The 27589-nt window shown below is 40.6% G+C and overlaps 1 protein-coding gene across 1 annotated transcript in view; it reads right to left on the minus strand.

The window, feature by feature from the left end:
• The window catches only part of LOC128741681 (jmjC domain-containing histone demethylation protein 1), a 37182-nt gene that overhangs the window by 5196 nt on the left and 4397 nt on the right, over positions 1-27589 (minus strand). Inside the window, exon 2 of the mRNA XM_053837642.1 lies at positions 10774-10934. Coding sequence (XP_053693617.1) covers positions 10774-10934 — 161 coding nt within the window. The remainder of the gene's footprint in view (positions 1-10773; positions 10935-27589) is intronic.

Genomic DNA, 27589 nt, shown 5'->3' on the forward strand with positions numbered 1-27589 from the left:
TCATTGTTAGGATCTGGGAAGAATGCCGGTTGGATGGCCTCGAGTGATAGTTTCGCAACTATCAAGACATTACATTGCTCAATTCTGCCTATCTACCGTATCCTGTTCTGTACACTGGGGCTTTTAGCGTAGTCTTTCGACGGCGAGTACCAAGCTGGTATTCGTGACGGACGCGCTCCACGACATCAGTTAATATACCCTGCGTCAGTTATTAGACAATATTCGGGAGTACAACTTGCAGACCTATCATTTGTTTGTGGACTTTAAGGCGGCGTAGGATCCAGTTAAGCGAAATGAGCTGTGGCAGATAATGCTAAACCATGGTTCGCCGACGAAACCAGTTACGCTGATTCGTGCGACGACGGATGGATTAGAACAGCGGGTGAGACCTCAACCGCTTTCATGACGTTGAAGGGACTGAAACAAAGGGATGCACTCTCCAACCTGCTACTCAACATTGCTTTAGACGTTGCTCTTGGTTTCGTGGATGACATCGATATCATCGGAATCAACCTTAGAGTAGTGGAAGCAATGAGATTGGGACTTGCCATTAACATCGCCAAAACGAAGTACATGATTGCTGACATGAATCGTGGGAGTCCAAACGGTGATGGTGTCGAGGTGCAACTGAATGGGGATCAATATGAAGTAGTAAAGTAATTTAGATACCTTGGCACGCTCGAAGTAAGCCGGCAGAGTCGTATGAGCTACAGACACTACTTGGAGAGATTCCGATCGTACATCTCACGTAAGTCGGTGGGCCGGACACGTCGTTAGGATTTTATTGTTGGAGTTAATCACCGTGCACTTTTATATTTTCTGTTTGTCGATTTTTTCAGTTAAATAAAAAGAAAAATGTTGTGTTGCCGCGGACGTTTCGACCTACTACTACTCTTCCATTCTTGCGTTAATTCCATTCAAGATTTTTATTCATGTAGACTTTCTTATGTTTTTTTTTTTGTCGGAAGATTTGACCACTGTGACTTTCTTATGTTAGTTGAATTACAAATAATAAATAAATAAATAAATAAATAAATAAATAAATAAATAAATAAAGGTCCAATACAATGTCCCATTTTAAGTCCAATTCCGTGTCTAATTTAGTTCCTATTTCATCTCCGATTAAGGTCCAAGTTCAAGTTCAATGTAATGTCCGATTTTAAGACCAAATTCAATTCTAATTTCAACTGCAATTGAAATTCAATTGAATTCTAGTTTCAAAGCCCCATTTTAAAGCCAATTTCTAGCCTATTTCAATTTCTTTTTTTGCCACCGATTCCAAGTCCAATTTCAAGTGCATTTTCAAATCCCATTGAGGTTCAATTTCATGTCCAGTTGCAAGTCTAATTTAAAATTTCTAATTTCAAATCAAATTTCAAGTTCAATTTCAAAATCTTCTTTAAGGATGATTTCATGTCCAATAATTTTAATTATAATTTATTTCAAATCCAATTCCGAGCCGAATTTAATTCCAGTTTCACGTCCGATTTCAAGTTCAATTTAAGTCTAATTTTAGGTCCAATATAATGTCCGATTTTAAGTTCAATTTCATGACTAATTAAAATCCAATATCAATTCCGATTTGAAGTCCAAAGCCAAATCAAATTCGAAATACAATTTCAAGCCCAATTTTTTACAATTTGGAGTTCAATTGTGGTGCAATTTCAAGTCCGTTTAAGATCCGATTTAAAGTCTAATTTTAAATTCAATTTTATATTCGATGTCTAATCCAATTTAGCATAGCATAGTTTGATCGTCCGTGAGTTGCCCGCGATTGATCAAGATCAACTGAAATTGCACAAAGAACAGGAAGAATGATGCTTGGGAGTAGCAGATCATTCTCAGTGCGCATTTTCTGGTGATCCAATTCTTTGAGATGATCAATAGCAAAGCTGGCCACGTCCAATGCAGGGAAAGGAGTGTTAGCCCGACACTTGCTGCTACTAGAGACCGAGGAATCATCCACAAATGTCACAGGAAGGAGTTGTTATTAGTGGGAAGGAATTGATCGGGATCCATCGAGGTAAGTGCGATCACGAGTCATTCGAGCTCGCGTGCGGTTTGAGGATCTGTTTGTTTACGTACCCATTGCGAAACAGGAAATCCGAAATACCGATATAAGAAAAAAAACCATGAGAATTCTGTTTACCGCACCGAAGATTATGTGCTATCGATCTATTCGATCCACTCGAAATCGTTCGCGGGTAGTTATTAGATACCGATAGACATTTGTTGCTATGCGCTATGCGAAAGCCCTCCTGAGACAAACGTGTCTAGTTGACAATTACAACGAAATCCATGGGTGCGTGAATACTTTTTGGTATCCTTCGTTTATATAACATACTTAAACCCCTTACTTGACTATATTATCAACGAGCTGTACAAAAGTTATCAAGTTTTGGATGTTCAATAAACATATGATAGAAATTACGCGCGCGATGTTACCCAGATAACCGATTTCACAGCTCGAATTCACGTTTAGTAGGCTTCAACGAGCGAGACACGAAAGCAAATGGCGCTAAATTACCGTGAACGTACCATATTCTGCGCAGTTAAGACATTTTTATGATTCTTCCGCTATTATAAGTATTCTAGACTGAAATTAATAACGTTGATAGCAGCAACGTGTAGTGCTACGGTCTATAGTATCTGGTAAAAAACATGGGAATTAAAAGTCGACCAACAATTGAGTATATTTTTCGTTTTGTAAACTTATCCACGGTGCCTAATTCTGCGCGCTTTCTTGCCCATGTTCCTAATTCTGCGCATGTTTGTTCCTAATTCTGCGCACCCAAAAAGTAACAATAAACACTCATACCATGTTGTTTATGTCATTATACGCTAAAAGCACGTCAAAAATCCGGCATTAGACATTACCATAAATAAATCCATGATTTGGGGTTCTTGTGATGTCCAGGTGGCACAGGAATATTGTTATCATTTTGATTGGCTTATTTTAAATATTTTATTGTCGATAACGTAAAGGGCGAGTTGATTCGAGGTTTCTGCATACTGAATATTACACTTTAGACATACCGTGAACGCCCCTAACTCTGCGCAGTTCCTAATTCTGCGCATTTTTCTTTATATAAGTATTTTTTAACATTGTGCATAACTATGATCATTGCGTTATTTTTTTATAAATGTCTGTTGAATATTACGCCATTATTCACAAATGGGCCATAATATTTGAGAGCGAAATAATTTAACGTGAAACAGAAAGTATTTTATATGGCAGAAAATATCGTCGTTAGCACCAACGCTAAGATTATCCTGCTAGAAAATTAACAAATTTATGATCGAAATTCTTTGCACGGATCAAATTACCCAGCATAATTAGCAAGAATAATTAGTTTTAGTAATGTTTTAGACAAAAAGAGTGATTGCATGAATTGCTTTTCTTAGAAAAATGCGATGCAATAATGCGCAGATTTAGGCACAGATTTTTTTATTCATGTTCCAAATTCAGTAATGTATCCTACGAAGAAAGCGCGAAAGAATACGCAACCTCACCCAAATGGCTGAGGTATGGAGGCATGAAACTTCAAGTAGAATCTTTAACTTGCATTGATTGGAATCGTGTGCTGTGTCTCGAGGTCCGAACCCACGAGCGCCAGTTCATGAAACCATGTCTTCTATTTTTTTAATGTCTAACCTCAAGGGGCTGTCAGAGAGTGGGGCAGTGATTTCTATATGAAAACACAATTTTTGGTATTAGTCTAAAGTGTAATGTTCAGTATGCAGAAAACTCGAATCAATTCGCCCTTCACGTTATCGAGAATAAAATATTTAAAATTACCAGATATTATAGACCGTAGCACTACACGTTGCTGCTATCCACGTTGTTAATTTAAATCTAGAATACTTAGAATAGCGGAAGAATCATACAAATTTCTTAACTGCGCAGAATATGGTACGTTCACGGTATATTAAAAATATTGTTTTCATGTGGAAACCCCTTCGCCACTGCCTGAAGTTGGACATTCAAAAAAAATTCAGAAAACATGGTTCCATAAATTGGCGCTCGTAGGTTCGGACCCCGAGTCGCAACACAGGATTCCAATTAATGCACGTCAAACGTTCTACTTGAATTTTCATACCTCTATACCTCAGCCATTTGGGTGAGGTTGCGTATTCTTTCGTGATTTCTTCGAAGGATACATTACTGCGCAGAATTTGGAACATCAATAAAAAATCTGTGCCTAAATCTGCGCACTACTGCGGTGCATTTTTCCAACGAAAGCAAGACATGCAATCATTCTTTTTGTCTAAAACATGACTAAAACTAATTATTCTTTCTAACTATGGTGGGTAATTTGATCATTGCAAGGAATTTCGACCATAAATTTGTTAATTTTCTAGAATGACAGTTTTAGCGTTGGCGCTAACGACGTTGTTTTCTGACAGATAAAATACTTTCAGTTTCACTTTAATTTATTTCGCTGTCAAATATTATGCCTCTTTGGTGAATAATGGCGTAATATTCAACAGGTATTTATAAAAAAATAACACAATGGTCATAGTTATGCACAATGTTGAAAAATACATATATAAAGAAAAATGCGCAGAATTAGGAGCGGTCACGGTACCACACGAAACGACACTCAGTATGTAAGACTTAACTGGATATTCGAAGGTTTTCTTGTAAAGCCAGTAAATACGAAAATTTAGATCAAAAATACACTGGTTTTGTAATTTATGTATTTTTTTATTTTTATTTAATTCAATATAATGGTAATGGTAATACTATGCGAATGCGAGATTCACGGTGGCTTGAAAACCACGTGACAAACTTGAATGTACCGTGACTGCTGGTAATTCCGCGCTCTTAAGGCGCAGACAATGTTATGATCTGTGTAAAAAAATCAAATGGTCAGTTAGAAGAACCATAACATCACCATCGGATAGGATTTTTAGTCCTTTTTATGAGAAAAATATGACAGTTGGTGTAAAGTTCCAATAAACAAGAAAACATGCTTCAGCCGGTTACGTGTCAGTGCACATAATTCCGCGCACTAATTTATGCCTTGATTTTAATTCCGCTCAGACGCGTACATAATTCCGCGCACTATATTTTTATCGTAATAATCACAGACACAAAATCTGAAACATGCCCATAGGCAAAATTAGTCTAAAATTGAAACGAGTACATTTTAGGTCCGGACGTCTGGTAGGAACTGGAACCATAGACAAACAGACTTATCAACACAGACAAGTATGTACATAACATCTTGGAGCATAATAAGAAAGAGTACTAATAACAACACATGGCAACAACTAAATAAGAAATGGACTGCATAAAAGCCGGAAAATGGCTCAAACTAAAATGTTTGGAAAAATTTACTTGGATAGCTTCTAGGCAGTAGATACATTACACGATCGCTACATTCTAAAATTAGCTTAGTGACAATAATTAGATTGATCACTAAAATTTGCATCTTTATTTTTCTGTCACACACAGTGGCGATTCGCCCGCATGTTCAACCTGTTCATAGGACAGGCAACAAAATTCAGCCCGACAAAATTATTTGCATCACTCGTTCATGATTTCGTTTGCACCGACGCATATGCAATACGAATTTAGTTTAGTTATGATGCTGATGAGCAAAACGTTCAACACGACGTTTGAGCGTTGCTTTAGAGATCTCAATGAACAAGACCAACACATTATTCCTGGCGCTGATTGTTGCTACACCAGGAACAATGTGTTGATAGGAAGGGAATTTGAAAATACTGAAAAATCATTAACTCGTTCAACTTACACAAATTGCTTGTGGTGTTCTGCAAAGTTATAAGCCTATTTGCCACCGTGTGCGTGCACCGCAGCATGGTAGTTGTTCTTGAATTTGGTTCAAAAGGTAAATTGAACGAAAAGTTTTCGGTTCGTAGTTAAAATGCATAGACGAGTGTGCTGGTAAAGTAAACCGTTGTTATTTAAATAATATTTGTTTGATGCTTAAAATATAGTATTGATTTGTATTTTTCGCTGGTTGAACAGGTAAGCTACACCCCCACGAGTCGCCACTGGTCACACATATTTACAATTGTTGAAAAGGTATTAAATGCGTTCAGCGTAACTCGATAGTTTAGAGTTTTATTCTCGTTTATGATCCTGAAATTACGCCATTTCACATTGGTCCAAAACTAAAAAAACGCGCACTTGAATTTTGAGTAGGAAAAATGTTTGTGAAACCTTTGCAAATGTTGCTTAAAATTGAAAGCTCTATCCTTTGGTGGAATTCAACTTTTGATTAATCCCCCTAAAAGTAAAACAAAAAAATTATTTTTTGTCGTTTTCCAGATAACACATTGATGTGTTCTGCAAAGTTTTAGAGCATATTATTATAAGAAATTTTGCTGAAGACAGTAACCTTCTATCTCTTCAGCGAAGATAGAATAATCCGAAGATTGAAAAAATTCGTAAACACAGTTACTCTGTATTGGCTCTTTTTGAAGTTGTTGTTTGACTTTTTCATGTTCTACAAAGTTGTACAAATAGTAAAAATACACAACTATGCCAAACATAGTATACCTCTATCTTTGCTTGTTTAAGAGCTGTAGAACTTTCAATATAAAAAAAACAATTTCGACCCCGATTCACTCAACTAGTATGTAACGGCAGACGGTTACTAATGAAACCTTCTGGATTTTGTAGCATTTTTCATATAGTGTTTGGTTCATGTGATTACTTAGCTGCCGGCTGCGATAGATCTTTTAATCTCAAGAAACTCTTGCAAAGGTTTCACAAACCTAAAACCAAGATTTAAAGGTACATCTATGTACCTGTGTAGCACAAATTCATCATAAAAAATACTTTTTGGAGCGAAAAATACCTTCCGATAATTTAGACCGCCGCTTAGAACAATTGTTGAGAAAACATTCGGAAATCACGTTTTGGTCAGCGTGCAATTAAATAGCCTTTGGTTTGACTAGACTAACGAAGCAAAAGTTGTCAGTCAGTTGTCAGGAATAATGTGCTGCGCGGAATTACCCGCAGGCACGGAATTATACCTGAAAATAAAAATCAGGCACGATGAAACGAGCCAATAGGCCGTATGAATAAAAGAGTTACAGCAAATACTCCCATACTCCCATTTAAACGGGAAAAGCAAAGTAAACTGTTTTATTCATACGGCCTAATATAGTCCCTAAATTGATAAGTATTTCCTCTTATCAACATTAATATGTGGAGATATAGCACCCTACAGTCTATCCGATGCTCAATCCAATTTAAAGCTAAATTCAATTCTGATTTCAAGTTCAATTTCAAACCCAATTTGAGCTCAATATCTAGTCTAATTTAATTCCAATTTATGTTCGACGCAATGTCCAATTGTCCAATTCAGGTCCAGTTTGAAGTCCAATTTTTAGTTTAATTTTGAACCAATTTTAATTTCCAATCCAATTTAAATTTCACGGGTGGGCCCAGACTGGAACAAACATCTCGTCTCCTCTATAAAATTTAATGTAAAAAAGTTTTAATAGTGGAACGCCGCACTTTGGAGTTGTTAACCTAATCAACCTAAATTTTTGCGACAAATAATTTAATTACGTAAAAAAGATTGCCTATCCTACGATTGCTTTGTAATTTTCTGTCCAAAACTTGCTTTTCAAAGGTCGGTGCCCCACCCTCTGTTTAGGGCTGGGCACGCCAGTGATAATGCCCGTTCAGCTGGTGTTCTACGGGATTGGAAAACGTCAGCCCAGAACCTATAGAGCCGGAGGACCATAATCCCCACTGCTGCCAAACTGCTGCCCTTCCCGACCACTGCCCAAAACATGATATCGAAATCGTCATTGGGGATTTCAATGCTTGGGTCGGCCAGGAGGAGGAACACAAACCGGTGATCGAAGTGTTCAACGGCCGGCCCCTTAAAGACTTGATCGTGCATAGAGTACCTTCTTTCAACATAGACTCCTACACAAATACACCTGGAGGTCACCAAATCGGGCAAAACCACAGAACAACCACGTTTCGGTCGACTGTCGGCTCTTCTTAGACATCATTGACGTCTGATCCTATCGAAGCGCTAGCGTTGAATCAGACTACTACGCAGTGATGGTTAAGATGCGCCCAAAATTCTTCGTTGTAAATAACATTCGGTACCGACGCCTGTCTCGGTTAAATCTCGTGCTGCTGAAGCAGCCAGACACCGGCACAAACTACGTGCACTCACTCGAAGCTGCGCTATCGGAAGAGGTCGAGCTGGACGAAGCCCCTCTCGAGCACTGTTGGAACACCATCAAAACAGCCATCAGCAGTGTAGCAGAGAACTCCGTCAAGCATCAACGAAACGATTAGATTGATGTTAAATGTAGGATAGTGATGGATGAAGAGAACGCTGCACAGGCGGCCAAGGTGCGCAGTGTCACATGTCAGAACGTGGAAAGACACAAACAGAAGAAGATGCAGCAAAACCAAATCTTTCGGGAGAAAAAGCGCTACCTGGAAGAGCAGGAGTATGCAGAGTTGCAATGGCTGCATCGTTCTCAGGAAACGCAAAAGTTCTATCAGAAACTGAACGGATCCCGCAACGGCTTTGTCCCGCAATGTGTCGGAATAAGAATGTCAGTATTTTGACGGGCAATCGTGAGGTGACCAAAAGGTGGAAGCAGCACTTCGATAAACAGCTTAATGGCGGAGTCTCATGGCCACGGAGAAAACAATTTCGACGATACGACAAACAGAGAAGAGGTGCCAGTTCCAACGATAGGTGAAGTTAAGGAGGCCATCAAGCAGCTAGAGAACGATAAATCGGCCGGAATAGATGGCATCGGAGCGGAGCTTATTGACATGGGACCAAAAAAGCTGACCACTTGTCTACACTAGCTAGTTGTTAGAATTTGGGAAAGGCCGAAAGATGGGGTTATCTGCCCGATCTACAAGAAGAACGACAAATTGGACTGTGAACGAGTAATCACCATTCTCAATGCACTCTACAAAGTGCTGCCCAAATCATTTCCCGCCGTCTATCGATGATTGCGAACAGATTTGTGGGAATTTATCAAGCCAGTTACGTTGAAGTACGGTCAATAACAGATCAAATATTTACACTGCGATAGATCCTCCAAAAAAGCCTTGGGCTTAAACGTCTTTATGAGACTTGACCCTTCTTTATCGACAGACTTCACAGCCGGCTGTTAGAGTACAGGACAGTTAAGGGACTAGTGCAAAAATCCTACAGACTCTATCTAGCAGCACCATCTAGCCGAGATGTGAACATACGACGACTGGCTTTTTAGACCAGCATCGTACCTCGAAGCTAACTGGGCGGTTGACAGATCCTCCAAAAGGGCCGTGAATACAGAGTTTCCACGCACAATTTGTTCGTTGACTTCTTTTGTCGCAGCCGGAAATATTTTATTAGCTGCAAATCTGCAGATTTTGATATAGGTATTAGTTCTAGATTACACTTAGCATTTAAGTCCCTTACTTTAAAGTATCCTTTGTCTCTCGAAGGCTGCTCAAGCACTATTCTATGCACTGCACGTGGTGCTCTGTTCTAAGTTAAACTAAATTAAACTAAACTCGGCCAAAAAAACGGCCACAGACTTATACAGGCAAAGATATGGTAGGTACCTTCTTTTTTCACTAAACAAAATAATTAAATTACTTCTTGCTGTTTTCGGCTTGAAGTTCAAGCATAAAGCATTTAAGTTAGGAATTCATATCGCCAAACTAAACTAGCTCTAGTGACCTTGCAATCATGTGAAACCACTGTTCTCGTATCATCAGTTAAACTATGACTCACTCTAGGTGAACATGATGAAAGAATTCTATTTGAGCATTTACTAACTCCTTTGCTTGTGTTGCTGGAAATCTGGTACTAAATTTATCCTCTATTAATTTTATTAAAAATGCGTTTTATTTTTGCAAAATGCATTTTCGCACCAATTTGGTCACAGGGAATAATCCTGCAAACTTTAATCATTTGTGATAGAACATCTCAGATAAGGCTATTACACGCCTATCTCATCTTCAACTTAACATCGTCACAATGACGAAATTGAATTTTGATCGGAGGGCTGTAAAACAAAAGCTTCAAAATCACCCACCGGTTTTGCGAAACAGCTGACGAGCAGGTGAACGGAGACGTATCAATAATAGACCATCCCCAATAATTGCTATCGTGTAAATAAACACCGCAATCGATTTGATAACAATTTCGATTATAATGCAAACTTTATTTAGCACGTATCTGCGATACACCTGGTGGTTGTTGGTGGGGTGCAAAGCTTCCCTCCTTCCTTCGGTACCGGCGAGCAGCAGAATAGTGTAAGGAAGCGAATGATCTCAGAAGAGCGGTATGTACATTGCTGGCTGCAAAAAGTTCGCTGCAAACAAAATTGGGGGAAAAACCAACACTTCGAGTGAGCAGCACCTTCTATTACCGTAAGCGCAATCATGAAGTGGTAAAACAGTACTGAATTTATCATAAAAATGGATTGCTCGGAGATGCTAATAAAAAGTTATTAAACAGTGAATGGAATAAAACACGAACCATCTCATACCACAGCCCAATAATCGGTTCTGTGGCGAAGCTGGTGGCAGCTTCGGCCCCGACCAATCCGAACTGCCACAGCATCATACTGTGAAATGAACCATGCATGAATCTGGCACCTAATGAATAATGCCCGGAGCGTCCCCGCAGAAAGCTCCCATTCCGGGCTGCAGTCTGCAGAGCAGAAGGGTGCTAATCAAAATTTATGATATATTACAACAACAACAACTACAACAACAGTAGGTATAAGAGCAAAGAGGAGCACACTTACCCGACGGTGAGATCGCTGCCTTTCATCTCGCGCACCATGCCGGACTGCGCAAAACGAGCCGATTCTAGCTTCTCGGCGACGCTGAAACCACGCGCTCCCTCGTAGTCATCGTCGCCGAGGGTCCACTCCTCCGAGTACAGCTTGCGTTGTTTCCGTTCGCGCTGCGGTGGTTGCAAATCGTACAATCCGGATGGAAGGATGGATGGATGGACGGGTCGGTCGAATCGTCGTGCCAAAAGAGACAATGAAAAACAAAACATAGGCAAAAATCAAGTTAGTGTCATCATGGGTGAGTTTTGAAAGTGAAAATATAGGTACGTGCACTTGGCAGGCCAAGTGTTCGTAATGTTTGTTTAGTCACAGGTCAGAGGAAGCGTGAAAAAGACCCCATACCCAGTAATGAAAACAAATCATAAATGTAGCTTTCCCAGGTCCCAGCAATTTTCACATGACAAGTCATAAATGACTGCAGACGTACTTGGGAATTTTGCAAAGAGAAAATAAAAATGTTGAAAACCCAATAAAAACATAATTACAATACAATGTTACAGCATCGAAGTATAAGCTTCGAGAACGAATTTAAGAGCTTTTAGAATTCCTCGTCTTTCTGTCGGTTGAATCATCTCTGAGTAGTTACACAGATCGTAATTTTTTGACGTAGGACTACGTCTTTGTTTACTATTCTGGGTAGGGTAGCACTTTGTGGAAACGAAAATAGAAGTGTAACGTTTGAATGAAAGATTTCAAATGCTTATAGTTTCTATACTACTAAACGAAACATAACTGTTAATATGTCGTTGGAAAGATAAAATGTCCAGCAATTTTATAGTAATATACCCATAATAATCTTTCATACGCTTAATAGTGAAAATGTATGTAGAAACAAGGTCAAATTTCGTTAACATGGAAGGCTAGCGGTAAGTACGAATGACAAGCGGGAGCAGACGGCAGTGATAGCTACTAGTAAAAGCTTTCGGTGCAGGATACAATCAATCGATGCCGATAACCTACGTGCCTGTTGCCATCAGGGGTGTGAAATTGTCAAAATTTGGCGGACTAAACATCCATGGATAGCGACATCTCTGAAGTAGCCTTCATATCGAAAATAACTGGTAATAGTTAAATTATAGCTAATAGGCTGTGTTCAAAATCTTTCTGATTAGTTTCAGTTGTTTTAAGATGAATCAATCAGTAAGTAGGTACCATAACCAAAAGTACCAAATCCAATGAGTGAGACATGGACAATGTATGTAGTTGGACACCCACACCACCCCAATTCATGCCAAAAGGGAACGACATCCGACTGACACTTCATATTTGCGCTGAACTTGCTATGGCATTGATGTTATTTGTAACCAATGGCCCTTTTAAGGGCAACCAACAAATTAAATGAAGGTTAAATAAAATTTTTCGTAATTTGCACTTCGCATTTATAATTGCAAATTGACTTTCTTGAAAAAAGGTTTAGTTTATCGTACCTAAAACGCTAAATATATGCTACTTTTGTGGCGTTCCCTTCAAACTACTAAGCTAGAACACTTTAAAATTCCCCAACACAATTTTTGGTGTTGCTAATCCATCGAAGAGATATTGTTTAGCTAAAAGAAAATACAATTTTATCTTCAATTATTACTTGATGTTGAAGGATACCAAGGCTGTTTGATGGATGATATTCACATTTATCTTGAAACATTTACTAGGAACTCGAATGTCATGATAATTAGGTATGTGCCTTCCGGGACGGCAGTCTGGCTAATTCACTCACCAACAAGAAACGAACAAAGATCTGAACCTCACGAGCGGTTTCCGTAGCGCATCTGTTCACTGTTTTAATTAGCCAAGCTAGAGGCGATAGATACTTATGAACACATGCAAGAAATGCAGTCTGCTTTAGTCCTTTCTCTAATAATCTAACATCCATGTTCATGAGCAATCCATGTTATCAATACAATACAATATAATGTTAACAAAGGCCTACGTCACCCTTTCGTACAACCCTTAGGGCTGTATACCTTGTAGTTTTCTGGTTGAAGTTTTAGTTTCTATACCTACATTTAAAATACCATGAATCTAAACCGACAAAACACAACGAGCTTTACTTGTGGCCGAAGTGCTGAATGGCAAAATAGATTCTCTGAAGCTTTTGTTCGTATTGAACATCCAAGCATTGCAGCATGTGCTGAGCTGAAACCGCCTTCCATGGTTGTGCCCCAGTTTTCCCGTACGAACACGAGTTCTGCGAGCCTTGTCACGCATTCAAGAGTAGATTAGCCAGATCTAGTTCTTTGTGACTGCTCTTTTAACCTTTCGTTACTCTTGCCAACTTCAATTTATAGGCATGCTAAAACCTAACAGAATTCACTCGAATAATAATGCCCCTTGGTGAAAAACTTATGAAACTTTTTCCACGGTTTGAAAGATCTTGGTCTACAGATCATCTTTGCTGAAAACAATAATTTTCTTAATTGCTGGAGTCCACAGAAATACCGAGATAAAGTTAAAGGTTCACAGGCAGGGCCGGAGTAGCCCACCGGGCAACCGGCCATATGCCCAGTGGGCCTCCAGTAAAAATTTCGTCGTTGCACAAAATGAGATTTTCCAAAATTTTTATTTCAGTTAAACTCTTTCTACGACTCACGAATGTTCAATTGCTGGGGCCCCATGATTCAAGAAATCAACCGATTTGTTGATTGAAAATTCAGCTTCAAATGCGACTGTTAGGGGCCCGAGCTTTAAGCCAAAATTTCTATTTAAAGTTAACTTTTTCTACGACTCACGAATGTTCAATTGTTGGGACCCCATGATCCATGAAATCATACGATTTGATGATTAAAAATTCAAATGTAATTTCTCATATATAAATTCAATTCCCTTTGCAGCTTTAATTTGGACTTCTGATCCCAAACTCCGAAAAATACTTGTAAGAGTCTGCAAATTTAAAACCAAACTTTCTAAATTAATGATAAACTAATGTCATATAGCTTGAATGCCTACAAACAGAATTGCCCAAATTGCCTAAATGCCACGAATAGAATATCTCAATCTGCAATCAGGTATTACAAAAAAACTATATTAACTTTTTGGCCCCAAGCTTTATAGAATATTATATGAGCAGGTTGAATACTTGCAAATTTAGGTAAAATTACTAGTTCAGTCGAACTCTTTCTACTGCTTATAAATATTGAATCCCGTGATTCAAGAAATCATTAAAGTTGAACAGTTGATTCTCTGCTTAAAATAATTTTGGCTACTCTTTAGTCGGGCATTCTAGCCACGTGACCAGCCCACCGCAGACTGTGGCAGTCTGTACTACTGTACTACCTTTATTACAACCGCATATTTGCCTACTTGGTACAGCTCGTGGTTCATGTGTCTGCGCTACACACTACACTCCATTTTCAATTTTGCAAAATTTTACGCTAAAAACCTTAAGCACTCGTCGATTAGCTTCCTTTAACGTTCATGATTCATGTCCGTAAAGGGCCACCGAGAGGATTAGTGTTGTCTATAGCGCCAGTTTTATGCATGTGAGATCTCATCCGCTATTCTGACACATAATTTTTACTCATCCAGCGTCACACGAATCACACCTCCCAGCTGGCCTCGAGGTAAGACGCTGGTCTAATAAGCCAGTCGTCGCATGTTCGAATCTCGTCCTGTATTCTAACTGTCCTGTATTCTAACAGCTGGTTGCGCAGTCTGTCGTATAAAAACAGAAGGTCAAATTTCGATAACGGAATTAGCACCCAGGCTTTGCTTTGCTTTGTCACACGAATCAACGTAACTAGTGCTGTAGGAAAACCATGTGCTAGCGTTAACTGCCATAGCTCGTTTCGTTTGACTGAACCGTATGACGCTTTAAAATCCACAAAAAGATGATGAGTTGCATGAGATGCTAGTTGTACTCCCAAAACTCGTCAGTTACTAGACGCAGGGTAAACATCTGATCCATCGTGAAAACCAGCTTTGTACTCGCCGACGAAGAACTCCGCTAACGGTCTCAGCCTACAACACAGGATAGGGAGAGTACCAACCATATAGGCAAAATTGAGCAACGTAATGCCTCGATGGGTTTTACTCTCGAGTCGATGTCCGTTTTAAAATTATGGGAAGTGAGGCCAATCAACCACTCTTCCGATATTTATTTTCCACCCATATCCTGACAATGATGCGGCGAATTGTTTCGTACAGCTGCTCGCTCCCCGCTTTTAGAAGTTCAGCCAGGATACCATCCTTTCCAGCAACCTTACCATTTTTCAGCTAACTGATTGCGTTCATAACCTCCTCCTGTGTTGGTGGCTCCCCAGCTTGGCCGTCACTCACAGTTCTTATCCTGTACCTGCTGATCTTCGTGTCTACTTCTCTATTCAACTGCGTCTGGAAATACTCTTCCACCTGGCTGTTACCGTCATTTTGTCAGTAAGCAGGTTGCCAGCACAGCACTATCATTGCACATCACAGGCATGGCAAAATTCTTGCACCTGACCGGTTTGTAGAAACTCCGTGTGTCGTTGTTGGCGAACCTCTCCTCTGGACCTCTGGACCGGCGAGCACGTGCTCTTCGTACTGACGTTTTTTAGACGGTGGGTTCTTTTTTCCGCAGCTCTACCAGGACGAACCAAAAATATTCGCACAGAGTCTCTGGGATTCCTCGCATTGGAATCGTGTGAAAGAATTCTGCAGAGGATTCGCACAGAATACCTTGCTTATAGAAGCAGGATTCTTATAGGAGAATCCAAGAGCTGAATCCCAGGGATGGCTACAACTCGGTACGGGAATCGGCTGCACTATGAAAAAAGAATCCTCTGGATTCTAAAAGCAGGAATCCTAGTCTCTCGATTCTTTTCTCTGTTCTGACGTGTAGGCACAGTAAGCTACTCATATATATTGAACTGTTGAGATCCTATCATTTATATCAGCTTATTTGATACTTACAATTTTATTTGTAATTAACCCTATAACTTAACTGCAGAAATAACTATCTGCAAAAATATAAATGGGTGGTAGATGAGGAAACCGCTGCATTGGCGACAAAGATGCACAGTGGCACTCATCAGAATGTGGAAAGCAATCTTCCGGGTTCGCTGAAGGACGGTCAGTAAAGAATCAAATATTCACGCTGCGACAGATCCTTCAAAAAGTCCATGAATATAGAATTCAACGCACAATTATTTCATTGATTTCAAAGTTGCATATGATACCATCGACCGTAAAATCATGGCCATTCTAACCTCGCAGGGTACTTTATCAACGTGATGGTCGCTCTATGTGGGCTGTTCAACATGCCGCTACAGGATGTTATGAACGGAGCAACACACGGGCATAATCTTCAGCAAATCTAGTTAGTTCGTCTGCATTGCCGATGAAATGGATAATGTCGATAGAACAACTTCTGTGGTGGTGACTGAACAAACTAAAACACTAAGTAGTGAAGATTGAAGGAAAATTAGTCCAAACTAAAGTACCGTGAACCGCCAATATGACGCACACGCTAAAAGATGGTGACTCGGTCCTAATGACGAGTGAGTTTGTTTTGTTTCGATCGTCCATCGAGCCGCTATGCTGCCCGTTCTCCCCGTACTCGACACTCGACAATGACTGAGACCTAATCTCAAAGGCCCGGTAGGCCCTTTGGCTTCCAGCCCGCCCCTGTTCACAGGCGTTGCACAAAATACAACAGCGCGAGTAATGGAGGGTTAAGATTTATTCAAATATTTTTAAGATGACATTTGAAAGTAAATAAACAAATACAAAAACTTAACAATAACGAACCATATAGATTCAAGCATGGTTCGATCAATTCATCTTAATTTTGACTCATTAGTACCGTCCTTCGCAGTGGTCTATTCTCCTATAAACAAAAAAAATAACCGTCCTAGCAGAGCAAAATGCTATAAAATTATGTATGGAACATTTACAGAACTAGTTATTATGTACAGTTTTGCTGAATAAAGCTAGGCTGTATCTTTTGTATTTATAATGGGACACTGTTGCTAACTCGTTGGTAAACAAATGAACGTTAATTTGGCTATCAACGGGATTACAGTGCGTTGTAGCACTGTAAGGGGAGATAGAGATGGAAAGAAAAAGAGATGAAGGGAAAGAGAGATGTAGAGAAGCAGGGAAATGGCGAGAAAGAGAAATTGAAAAAAGAGAGAATATGCGAGACAGAGAGAGGGACAGAAAGAGAGATAGCGATGGGTTTTTGGGTTTTGACAACGGATTCCCATTATAAATACTGCGCGCTAGCTGTTTAGTCTCGAGGGTTGGGAGGCGGGAGCGACTCTATGGTTTATAGCTTCTGTCGGCTACTGCGAATGACCACATCTTGCGGCACTCAATTTACTTTGTGGATGTATCTTGGAACAGTACATAAATGCTAGGGGGATGGAAGATGAAATTTGTTCCATGGGTTGACCCCTGATAAATTGACAGTCTCAGATTTGTCTTCCTATTGACCATGGGCGTAGGGACGGGGGGGGGGGGTGGAAGGGGAGGGGGGGATTACACTTTTAAGCTTGAAATTTCACAACCAGCTGTTGAGGACAGGAAAATGTACGATGTTGGTCGTACAATGCTCGTCGGCGTCGTCAGCAGCTTAGAACAGCTTAGAATCGTGCTATTTCAAGCTCCATTCAACTCGATCTTGGATTATTCGTCGCCCATTTCCCAGCGTCTATAAAGTCGCAGTTTTTTCCTAAAAAACATGTCGCTTTAGGCCTTTAAGCCATTTCGCACGTTAAGTCCCTCTGTGCCGATGTCGGTAGGGTTGTTGTGTAGAACCGTTTGCCTTACGACGTGTCCGGTTCACTGTAGTTTACCAACATTTGACAAATGTAATTGTCGGTTGGTAATCTCCCCAAGCAGCGCCTGTACGATTAATTCATGCAGCTCCGCTGCTCTTCGCTTTCAGCTTGTACTCCGCTAAATGTCGTCCGCAAAGGCGCGTAAGTCCTCCGTGAGCACGGTCTGTCGATCTAATTGGGGGTTTGTACATTGTCAGGTTCGCATGTTAATCGCAGCGTTTTGCGAAGGATAAAGTACTCGGACAAACCAAAAGGATTCGCACAGATTCTTTAGGATTTCTAGCACTGCAATCGTGTGAAGGAATTGTGTAGAGGATTCGCACTGAATGCCTCGCTTATAGAACCAGGATTCATATATGAGAATCCAAGAGTTGAATCCACGAGATGCCTATAACTCGGTAAAGGAATCGCCTGCACTATGAAATAAGAATCCTCTATATTCTAAAAGCAGGATTCCTGGAGTGTTAGCAAGGGTAGGCTCGATGCACTGCTTGAACATGCCGCAGGATCTCCTGATTTGTGTTCATGTCCGCGGCTGCCAGCGATCCCACATGCACGAACGTTCGCGAACTCAACTACTACTTCTTGTTTGTCGCCGTCAAAGATTACCGTCCGCGAAAAAGGCACGTTCGTCTCATTAGAACCTCTATCATTCATGTATTTGGTCTTCAACACGTTTATTTCAATCCCAATCCTTCAAGCCTCCGCTTTCAATCTAGCGCAGCTGGCCTCCACCGTGGCAAATTTTCTGTCTTTAATATCTATGTCACCTGCGTAGCCAAGGAAGTTGCTACCTTTCCTGAAAATCAGGCCTCTCGTTTCGATGTCTGTTCGTCGTTTCACCTTAAGAGCGATGTTAAAAATCGTGCAGGATAAGCTGTCTGTAGCACCCTCGTCGCGTCTCGAGAAGACTCTGGACTCTAACAACCTCTTCCAGCCGAGATTCGAACATGCAACGTACCTCAATGCCAACTGGGAGGCCAAACCTGTAACATTTATCTTCTATTATTTCAAGCTAATTTTTTGTCAGATGAAGAACACTCCATTTCAACCAAAACAATTTTTAACTGAAAATCCCCATTTCCTGAATAAACTTCTTCCTAACTAAATGGTTAGCCTATGTGAGATTTCTAAAACATTCTAAAACGTAAACATTAAGTTTTATCTATACGCGGGTGCATTGATTGTTAAAAGCCATTCAACTCAGTCAAGACATACAGGGTAAGTCAGTCAAGACATAAAGGGTAAGTCTCTCGATGAATGATGATGAGATCGAGATATATTTTTGTAAATAAAGGCAGAATTTCGAATCTTACTTTTAGAAGTTGTTTACCCATATATACAGTATACAACAAACAATCATTACTCTATTGAATCGCCTTTTGCCTGGATAACACGCTTCAAACGCTTTTTAAAGTCGTTACATGCGGTACGCACTACTTCCACCGGAATATTATCCCATATCTTGTTGATAACTAACTTAAATTCAACCAAATTATGATATTTGTAATCCTTGAGCTTCTGTTGCGTGTACCGTCATATACAAAAATCCAGTGGGTTCAAATCGGGATAACTTGGAGGCCTTTCCTTTTTCGATACGAAATCCGTTGGATTAGCTTTTGCACCACATCTTCACAAGATTTGCAGTGTGGGCTGGAGTTCAATCCTGTTGAAAGCCATAATCTTTTTCACCATACATTCCCCAAACGGAAGTTATCAAATTTTGTTCTAAGACCATTTCCGTATAGTATTTTGCATTAACTTTCACACCCTTGTCAATAACTAATAGAACATGCTTTGGAACGTCCATGATCGAAACCGATCATTTTGAGCATGATGCGGCGTTTGAAGAACACACAACTTCTCATCAGAATAGATCACTTCTGAAACACCGTGCTGACAGAGCAGAAGTTTGCATCTTTCCTGCCGTTTTTGTTTTGTTGCTTCCGTTAATCCATGGATTTAACGTTTTTTTAATGGTTTCATATGCAGATCCATTTTCAAAATTTGACGAAGAGTTTTCCTTTCAATATTCAGCTGAACTGCCATTTTCCGGACGGACCGTTCGCAAACGCGATGAATTCGTTCTCATACAAACTTTTTGACCTTTGCAGTTCTAACACTTCGTTTTCTTCCGGTTATTTTTACGGTTTTCAACAGATCCCGTCTCGACAAATCTTTTTAGTGTATAGTATACAAATCCTCTTTTTATGCCGTGATGTTTGAGGTCACGAAAAATAGTGCCGCATATAGCACCGTTCAACATTTTATTTATTATCAACGACCGTAACTCAAACTCTGGTACGTGCACACCGAACCAGACACAATACGAAAATGAAACTGCGTCAAGTAAGACTTCCCAAGTAACACACAAAACAAGTTAGAAAATAATCTTCATGGAAAGTAATCGTTTAAGAGTACTATAAACGTACTTTGAAAACATGTGTCGTTATTATCAAGGTTTTGAGATGTTTTGTGATAACATGAATTTATTTGACAGCTCATATCAAACGAATAATGTTTGTTTTTGTCAACATGTCAACACGAAGTTTTTATTATGTCTCCATTACTAAATTTAAACTACTGGAAGAACAAGTTATAGCTTGTGCTATAATAACGTTTTAAAATGGTATGAAATAACCTGATACATACTTCTTTCAATTGTTGTTTCATTAGACTTCAATTTTTTGCGCTTTTCTGGAAATAGAGAAGTATTGATGTATGTAATGTTATACTATTCTATAACCAGCTGTGTTGCTTGGGTTAAGTCATGATGCCACATACACATGGTCTTAGTTTGATTGTATTAATTGTATATACCGCTGCAAATATAAAATGATTTTTGATCGAATATATATGTGTCACACTGTAGAGAATATAATAAAAGCTTATCAAGTTACTACTGAAATAAGCATAAATATCAGACACTGTCAGAATGAACGAAGCAACCAATCACATGTAAGCACGCTTTTGCTTCCCAGACCGGGTATAACAATCGTATATGCCTGCGATTTCGTTTATTTGATTCTAGGAAAAAATGATACAATCTCTCCGTCCCAAAAGGAATCAGAAGTTATTAATTTCGATAAAACATTGACCAAGTTGATGCCTTGAAAGTATATAATTTTATACAAGTGCGAAACAATCCCTTCACTTCGATATTTTACCATTTGAACATTGAACCTAGATGAACTTGATGTTCTGACAGTAAACTGTTAAAGAAAACAACGCAGCCTTTACCGATTATAAAGATATACTTTAAAAATTTAAGAACTATGTGTGATTCTAACCTGGTGGTTTAACTCTTTGTGCAACTACAAGTTTTAAGAAGCTTATTCAAATGATACACAGAGTTGATCATTCGAAAACTGTCCAGCATTATTGAATTTTATTTATACAGTGGAATTTTGAATTTGGCATGCCTCGATTTTGGTAACAAAAAATATTTCACTTCCAAAAATATGCTTAAATATCAGTCAGTTTCTGTACACATGCTTTAAATGACGAAAAAATGATGCCCTCAGTGTGTTCATGGAAAAATGTTTCGAACAAAAGTATTTTTATTGCACCGGACGTATAGCTCTTGATGGGGGTTTGAAACACAAATTGGTTACAATCATTGATTAATAACATTTAGTCAATTTCTAACGCATTTACAATCAATTTTTTGCTATCAAAAGAGGGTCTCGATTTTGGCAACATAGGCGACATGCATTTGTTGCCAAATTCGAAATCCTACTGTATTTGCAGTTCTAAGCCAACCCAGTGTTCGTGTCCCCAGGCACATATCACACATATGAACCTCGGAAACACGCGTCTTCTCTAACCCTGGAATTGTACTGCAACTGTTATCAACATACCTATAGAAGCCTGTCTGAACAGACAAAAAGTGCAAAGTCCCAAAATGGAATATTCTGCCAAAATTTTACTCCCATTCAAATGCGCTAATTCAGTTGTTATATAAATTATATTTTGTTAAAAAAATCTGCCAAGCATGAACTTGTCAGTCAACCACCATCTACGTTCGATGATACAAACAATTAAAGTCGAAAATTGGTCAATAACCATCGCTCTAAATTGACCAAGTTTAGAGTTCTTTTTTTCGTTTTCAGCATTAATAGTACAAATTCAGAACTACGCTATCTTTTCTTATTTGCTTATTCAAAATTCTATAAGGGAAAGGCACTAATATGAACCAAGTATGTATGTACTGGAACAGAAAGCACAACAGCAAAATTTGTACAAATCACCTAGAATTAAGTCATGTGCTTATCAAAAAGCACACGTACGTATGTTGGAGCAAAAAAAAACGAACAACACACTGATGAATTATTTAAAACAATCTCCAAAAAATGTCCTCTAATCGTGATTTGCAATTCGCCGTATTTACAAGTGACTACATATTACACTTTCTTCAATTCAAATTCGACTCACGGTATGTTAATTTGTCCTAAACGCACCACAAATACCTCAACCAACACATCCCTAAACGCTCGGATAAAAAATCGATCTGCGACAATGTCAGTGTTTAGCGACCACGCGAGAAGCGGAGTGCACGTGATGGAGAACTTTTCCTGATGTACCTATACTTTTGCCTGCTCCATGCTGAACGAACCAACTTAAATATCGTCTTTCGGGGCGGTTTCGTGCAACCTTTGACCGAACCACTCTCATAAAAGCCCGTACTAAATATTGCAAAATTAGCGGCGATAGCATAAACGACGGTAGTTCCAAGCGACCGAGTAACGAATTATTACATAGATCCATATAATGGGACTCATCATCATCCAGTCAGGCAGTATACCGGTTAAACCACATCTTCTTCCCTCGCGCGTTCGTCTCTCCGACCGGCACCGGTGCCCAAGCTCAAGCCCAAGCCCAGCACAGCACAGCACGCATATTGTTGGTCGGCGCGAACACGTAATCGCTGTTTACATTTCACTTTCCTCAAAGTCGAGTCCAACTCTTGGTTTAAAAATGATTGGTTCCCCGGTATAATATGTACAAGCACGATCAAAACATTGCTTTAACGAATCGGAGCTCGCGGGCATTGTTCTCGTGATACGTACGTCTTTCTTTCGCTGGCAGTGCACCCGCATATCGCCTATTCCCGTCTCATGAGACCGCTCTCGGAAACATTTCTCTTTATCTCCATCAAGATGCATTCAAGTGTCATAAAATTACACAAAAAATAACTCGGCATTCTTTGCTCACGTCTCATATTTATTTTTGGTTCTCCCAGTTTTGGCAGTCGGTTTTACTGAGATATACATATTTGGTTGCCTGCCTTCCTCCAGCCAGCAGGCAAACCGAGCATAAAACTACTCGCATTACCTGAAAACCAGTCTCACCGCTGAGGCTTCCGAACCACTTCTGACTTCTGTGTATACAACAAGACTTTAAGTACCCCACAGACGACGACAGGACCAACCGAAATTGTTTCCACTCTGTATTCTGTTTGTTAGTGTATTACATTTTTGGGGCAGTATCCTAACTAATACACCCTTCCTCATTCCGCTTCCGCAACAGAAAAATCGCTGCTGCTGACCACAGCATGGAATGACGAAACCGAAAAATTATTTTTATTTATCGCGTCTTTCTGCGTCTTGCTTTTCAGTTCAGCTCAGTTCAGTTCAGCGGTTCCACCGCTGTGGAATCGTTCTCGTATACAATTCGCCGAAAAACGACCATCTGAGTGGCACTGTGCACTGCCACTGGCAAGAGCAGCAAGGTAGATGGACCCTCGCTCGACCGACCAGCGCAGATTACTGCGCGCTTCAACGCTGTTTCGTGCGAAATCTCGGGAACATCGAAAAACACGTCCACCGCATTCGGCGCGTACTCCAGCGGGAGTGGTGTGGTGAATCAGTTCGGCATTCGCAATTCGCAATCGCTCGCTCGCAACAACCAAGCGTGGCCGGCGCCGCACCGCAGCTCCGCTGCCAGCGCAGCGAAAAACGAAGAAGGTGGCAGTGATGCCAAACCGAGAAGGATAATTGGACGAAAGTGTCCGTGCGGACGATTTGATGATGATGATGATGATGATGAGAGAAAAATGATAGATCGAATTTGTAAATCTGTTTGCCCAGGGTAGGGCCCGAACCATGGAACAAATTTTATTTTCCATCCCTCTGACATTTATGCACTGTCACAAAATATGTCTAAAATATGTCAAAATATTATCCCTAAATATGTCTATGCGACGTTCTCGTTCGCGGCCGTCGACAGAAGCTGTAAACCATAGAGTCGCGTCTGCAACCACCCAACTCCCGAGACCAAACAGCTAGTGCGCACTATTTATACTGAAAATCCGTCGGCAACCCCCGAAAACCGACCGCTACCAAACGTAGATCAGAAAACCTGGTTCCTAAAGAGCAGCCAGGTGAGTAAGTTGACTAGGAATAATCGGATACTGAAGCAACGGCTAGCAACTAGGTCTATACTAGGTTATTTCCAAGATTTGGGAGGAGAAGAAGCTACCGGAGGGATGGATGGAAGGAGTGGTTCATCCCATCTGCAAAAAGAGTGATCGGTCCGACGGTTGTAACTATCGCGGCATAACGCTGATAAACGCCGCCTACAAGGTACTCTCCCGGATCCTGTTGCGCCGGCTGTCACCGATAGCACAAGGTTTCGATGGGAACTATCAGGTGAGCTTCATGTGGGCTTGTGCCACTACGGACCAAATTTTCACCATTCGACAGATCTCGCAGAAATGTCGGGAGTACAACGTGCCCACGTATCACATTTTTGTTGATTTCAAAGCAGCATACGATACGGTCGATCGGAACCAGCTTTGTCAGCTACGCATTGATCGAATGATGTGTTTCGTGCGCATCTCGGAGACATTTTCGAGTCCCTTCGAGACGCGGCGAGGGTTGAAACATATCCTGCATGTTGTTCAACATCACTCTTAAGGAGGGGATCCAACGAGCGGGCGTCGAAACGAAAGGCACGATTTTCGCCAAGAGTAACCAACCCTTAGGCTTTGTAGAAGACTTTGATATCATCGCCAGAAGCTTTGCGACGGTGGAGGTAATCTACGCCAGACTGAAAGCGAAGTCTAGGAGGATTGAGCTAACAATAAATACGCCGGCGACCAAATACATGGAAGGAAGAGGCTTAAAGAAAGCAAATGCGTGCCTCCCACAGACGGTAACCGTTGACGGCGACGAACAAGACTAGTAAGGAGATTCTGCGGCACATTTAAGCAGGAAATCCGGCCTACTTTGTCCTTCACAAAACGTTACGATCAAGCATACACCGCCGAACAAAACCCCCAACAGACGAGAAGTTCTTTATGGCCTTGAAATCCCACGGAGGACATACGCGCCCTTGCCGTATACAAACGGAAGGTACTGCGGACACGTGAATCGTGTGCCGGACACATCGTAAGGATGCCAGACGACAGTGCAACAAAAACAGTTCTCTTCAACAACCCAACCGGCCGGCACCACGAACAGGGGGGCTCAACGTGCAAGTGATTTGTGTCTTTCGAGACGACTGCGAAATTGGCGACGAGTGGCCCAAGATCGAGTTGAATTCAGACGACTGCTTGAAACAGGACGAGCTTTAGGCTGCTTACGACAATGAGCATGGCTAAAATACTACGTAGCCCAGTTGAAATCTGGCCGTAAAGCTTTGGGAAAAATTCGTTGAGTCTGTAGCAATCATGTAGAAAAATTTTGCCTTTCGCTTTGTATTCGATTCCAAGTTTTAGCTAGTTAGGCACAATGCACCTTATTTTTTAGCTCTTATTTATTTATATCATCAACAAACTTACATGGCCCCAATGATGGTTTAACTTCTTAAGACTAGTGATCAAGTGTTACTATTTGAGTAATAAATTCACATAAAGATAAATAAAAACGAGTAAACAAATTAATTGGACCGACTGAAGAAGCAGTGGAATCGCTCACGTAGAGCTTGGCGTGGTAGATGGAAATCGAATATCGATGCTACTTCGTCAAACGTTCTCTGGAGACTGCTGCGGGCCCGGTATTTGCTGTAGTTCGTACGGTAGTGTGACATACTCAGCATAGCAGTATTTCGAAAGGATCCAGAATGCACATTATGGTCGATACGCTTAAGAATTCGAGGGCAGTCTATTTTTCCTCGCAGAGTATCGGCGACTAGCTGGGCTTTAGAAGTATCCCTCCGTGTGAAGAGATTATCCACGTGGATCGGCAGACATCGACTTTAATAGCTCGGTAAGTGATACGGATTTCGTCAGGGCTACCGACGAAGAGCAAAACGTAGAAAGCGGCACTGGACGGATTCGCTTCGTTCAGAACTGTTGTAGTAGTTCGGTTTCCAAACCGCAGAACATCATCAGCATATGATAACCTTGGTCCTTCAAGGTCCACGTCGTTGAAATAGAACACGAATATGAGCGGTCCGAGATGACTGCCCTGACACAATCACGAATGGCAACCATCAGCTGACGATCTGTTAGATAAGAACGGAACCATCGCAGGAACGATGGGCGTAGTAAGGCACAGCATTAGTAGTAATGGATCGACCAGGGAGGAAGCCATGCTGATCCGCGCTTAAATATTGCTTGCAATGTGAAAAAAGTGGCTCAAAACCGATTAGCTCGAGCAATTTCGAAATGGCACTCAACGATGTAATTCCTCGGTAATTGCCCACATCTCGCTAGTTGCCTTTTTTGTGCACAGGAAACATATGAGCAGATATCCGGCAAGACGGAAATACACTGGAATACGAGCAGTAGTGGTCTAACCAAACAAGAGATATGCTTCTTCATGGAAGCGGACGGAATTCCATCTGGACCGGGATTGAAGGAGTCACTTTAATTGCGTAGCAGCAGTGAAGATCATTTCGGTGTTTATACCCAGATCACTCAGAGCTTGACTGTACGATGGGACGTTGCTTACGGTGCAGTCGACTTCGTCGCTGGTTAAATTTTCATAACTAAACACGCTAGCAAGCTTTTCAGCGAATAGGTTGCATATGTCTGTAGAATTTGAGGCAACTTCATCGCGATAGATCATAGAGGACGGCAGCCCGCATTGCTTGCGTTGCTCGTTCACAAACTTCCAGAAAGCTTCGGGGTGCGACCTCAGTTTCCGCTGAAACCTACGTAGAGCGGCTTTCGTAGAGCGGCTCTTTTTAGTGATTTCGTAGAGTGGCTCTTTTTAGTGATTACGTCAAACTAGTCGAGTTTTCCGAATTTACTTTCTTAGAGCCGCTTATTCGCTATTCCCAAACCTCACGAAGCACGAAGCGTGTTCTTTAGATTAGATAGATTTATTAAGTATTTTTTTGTTAGGCAAATAGCCGCTATATGGAACAATCGGCACGTACAGAAATAAAATACATGGATTTATTTTTGCCACATGTAGTTTAGAGGTTTCTCATGTTCGTTTAGTTTGATGTGTTATTGAGTACTTCAAGTTGGATTACTTAGGAATTCAGTCCCCGGACTGGAACTTTCGAAGCTGGTCAGCGATCTGGTCGCTAAGAGTTTGGTCCAGTGATAAGAAAACACGCATCGGGTTTTTGTTTCTGCGATTTCAGAGGATTTCTAAGGACTTTGGAGACGCTTGTGTTCGTAGAGTGAGTACTTTTGGTAGATTGCGTCTACCGTTTTGTTTCCCCCCTTTAGAGTCACGAGTCACAAGATGGTGCCTAAGTCACTTGCTTCGAAGATTCGTGAAAGTATATAGCAGGTTGAGCAGGTGGTCGTATTTCGGCAGGCTACAAGTCTCCGTTATATAGTAAATCAAAACTATCACATCAAAAATGCGTTTTTCACCAAAATTGTAGAAAATTAGGATATCATATTAAGAAGAACAGTCAGATATAACCTATGATTGGTTCAGATTTTGGTCAACCGGGAGTATCTGAGTAATCTTGCTGAAGGCTAGAAGCTTGCCTATTCGGTCAACTTTTTCAAAAAGTATGGAGGTCTGTGTCTAGTGGCACATAAGCTGGGTTGACGTGAAGCTACGAATGTGGATGTAATTCGATGTTGCTGGACATTTTTG

This window comes from Sabethes cyaneus, chromosome 3 (genome assembly GCF_943734655.1).
Source record: "Sabethes cyaneus chromosome 3, idSabCyanKW18_F2, whole genome shotgun sequence".
NCBI classification, from domain to species: domain Eukaryota; kingdom Metazoa; phylum Arthropoda; class Insecta; order Diptera; family Culicidae; genus Sabethes; species Sabethes cyaneus.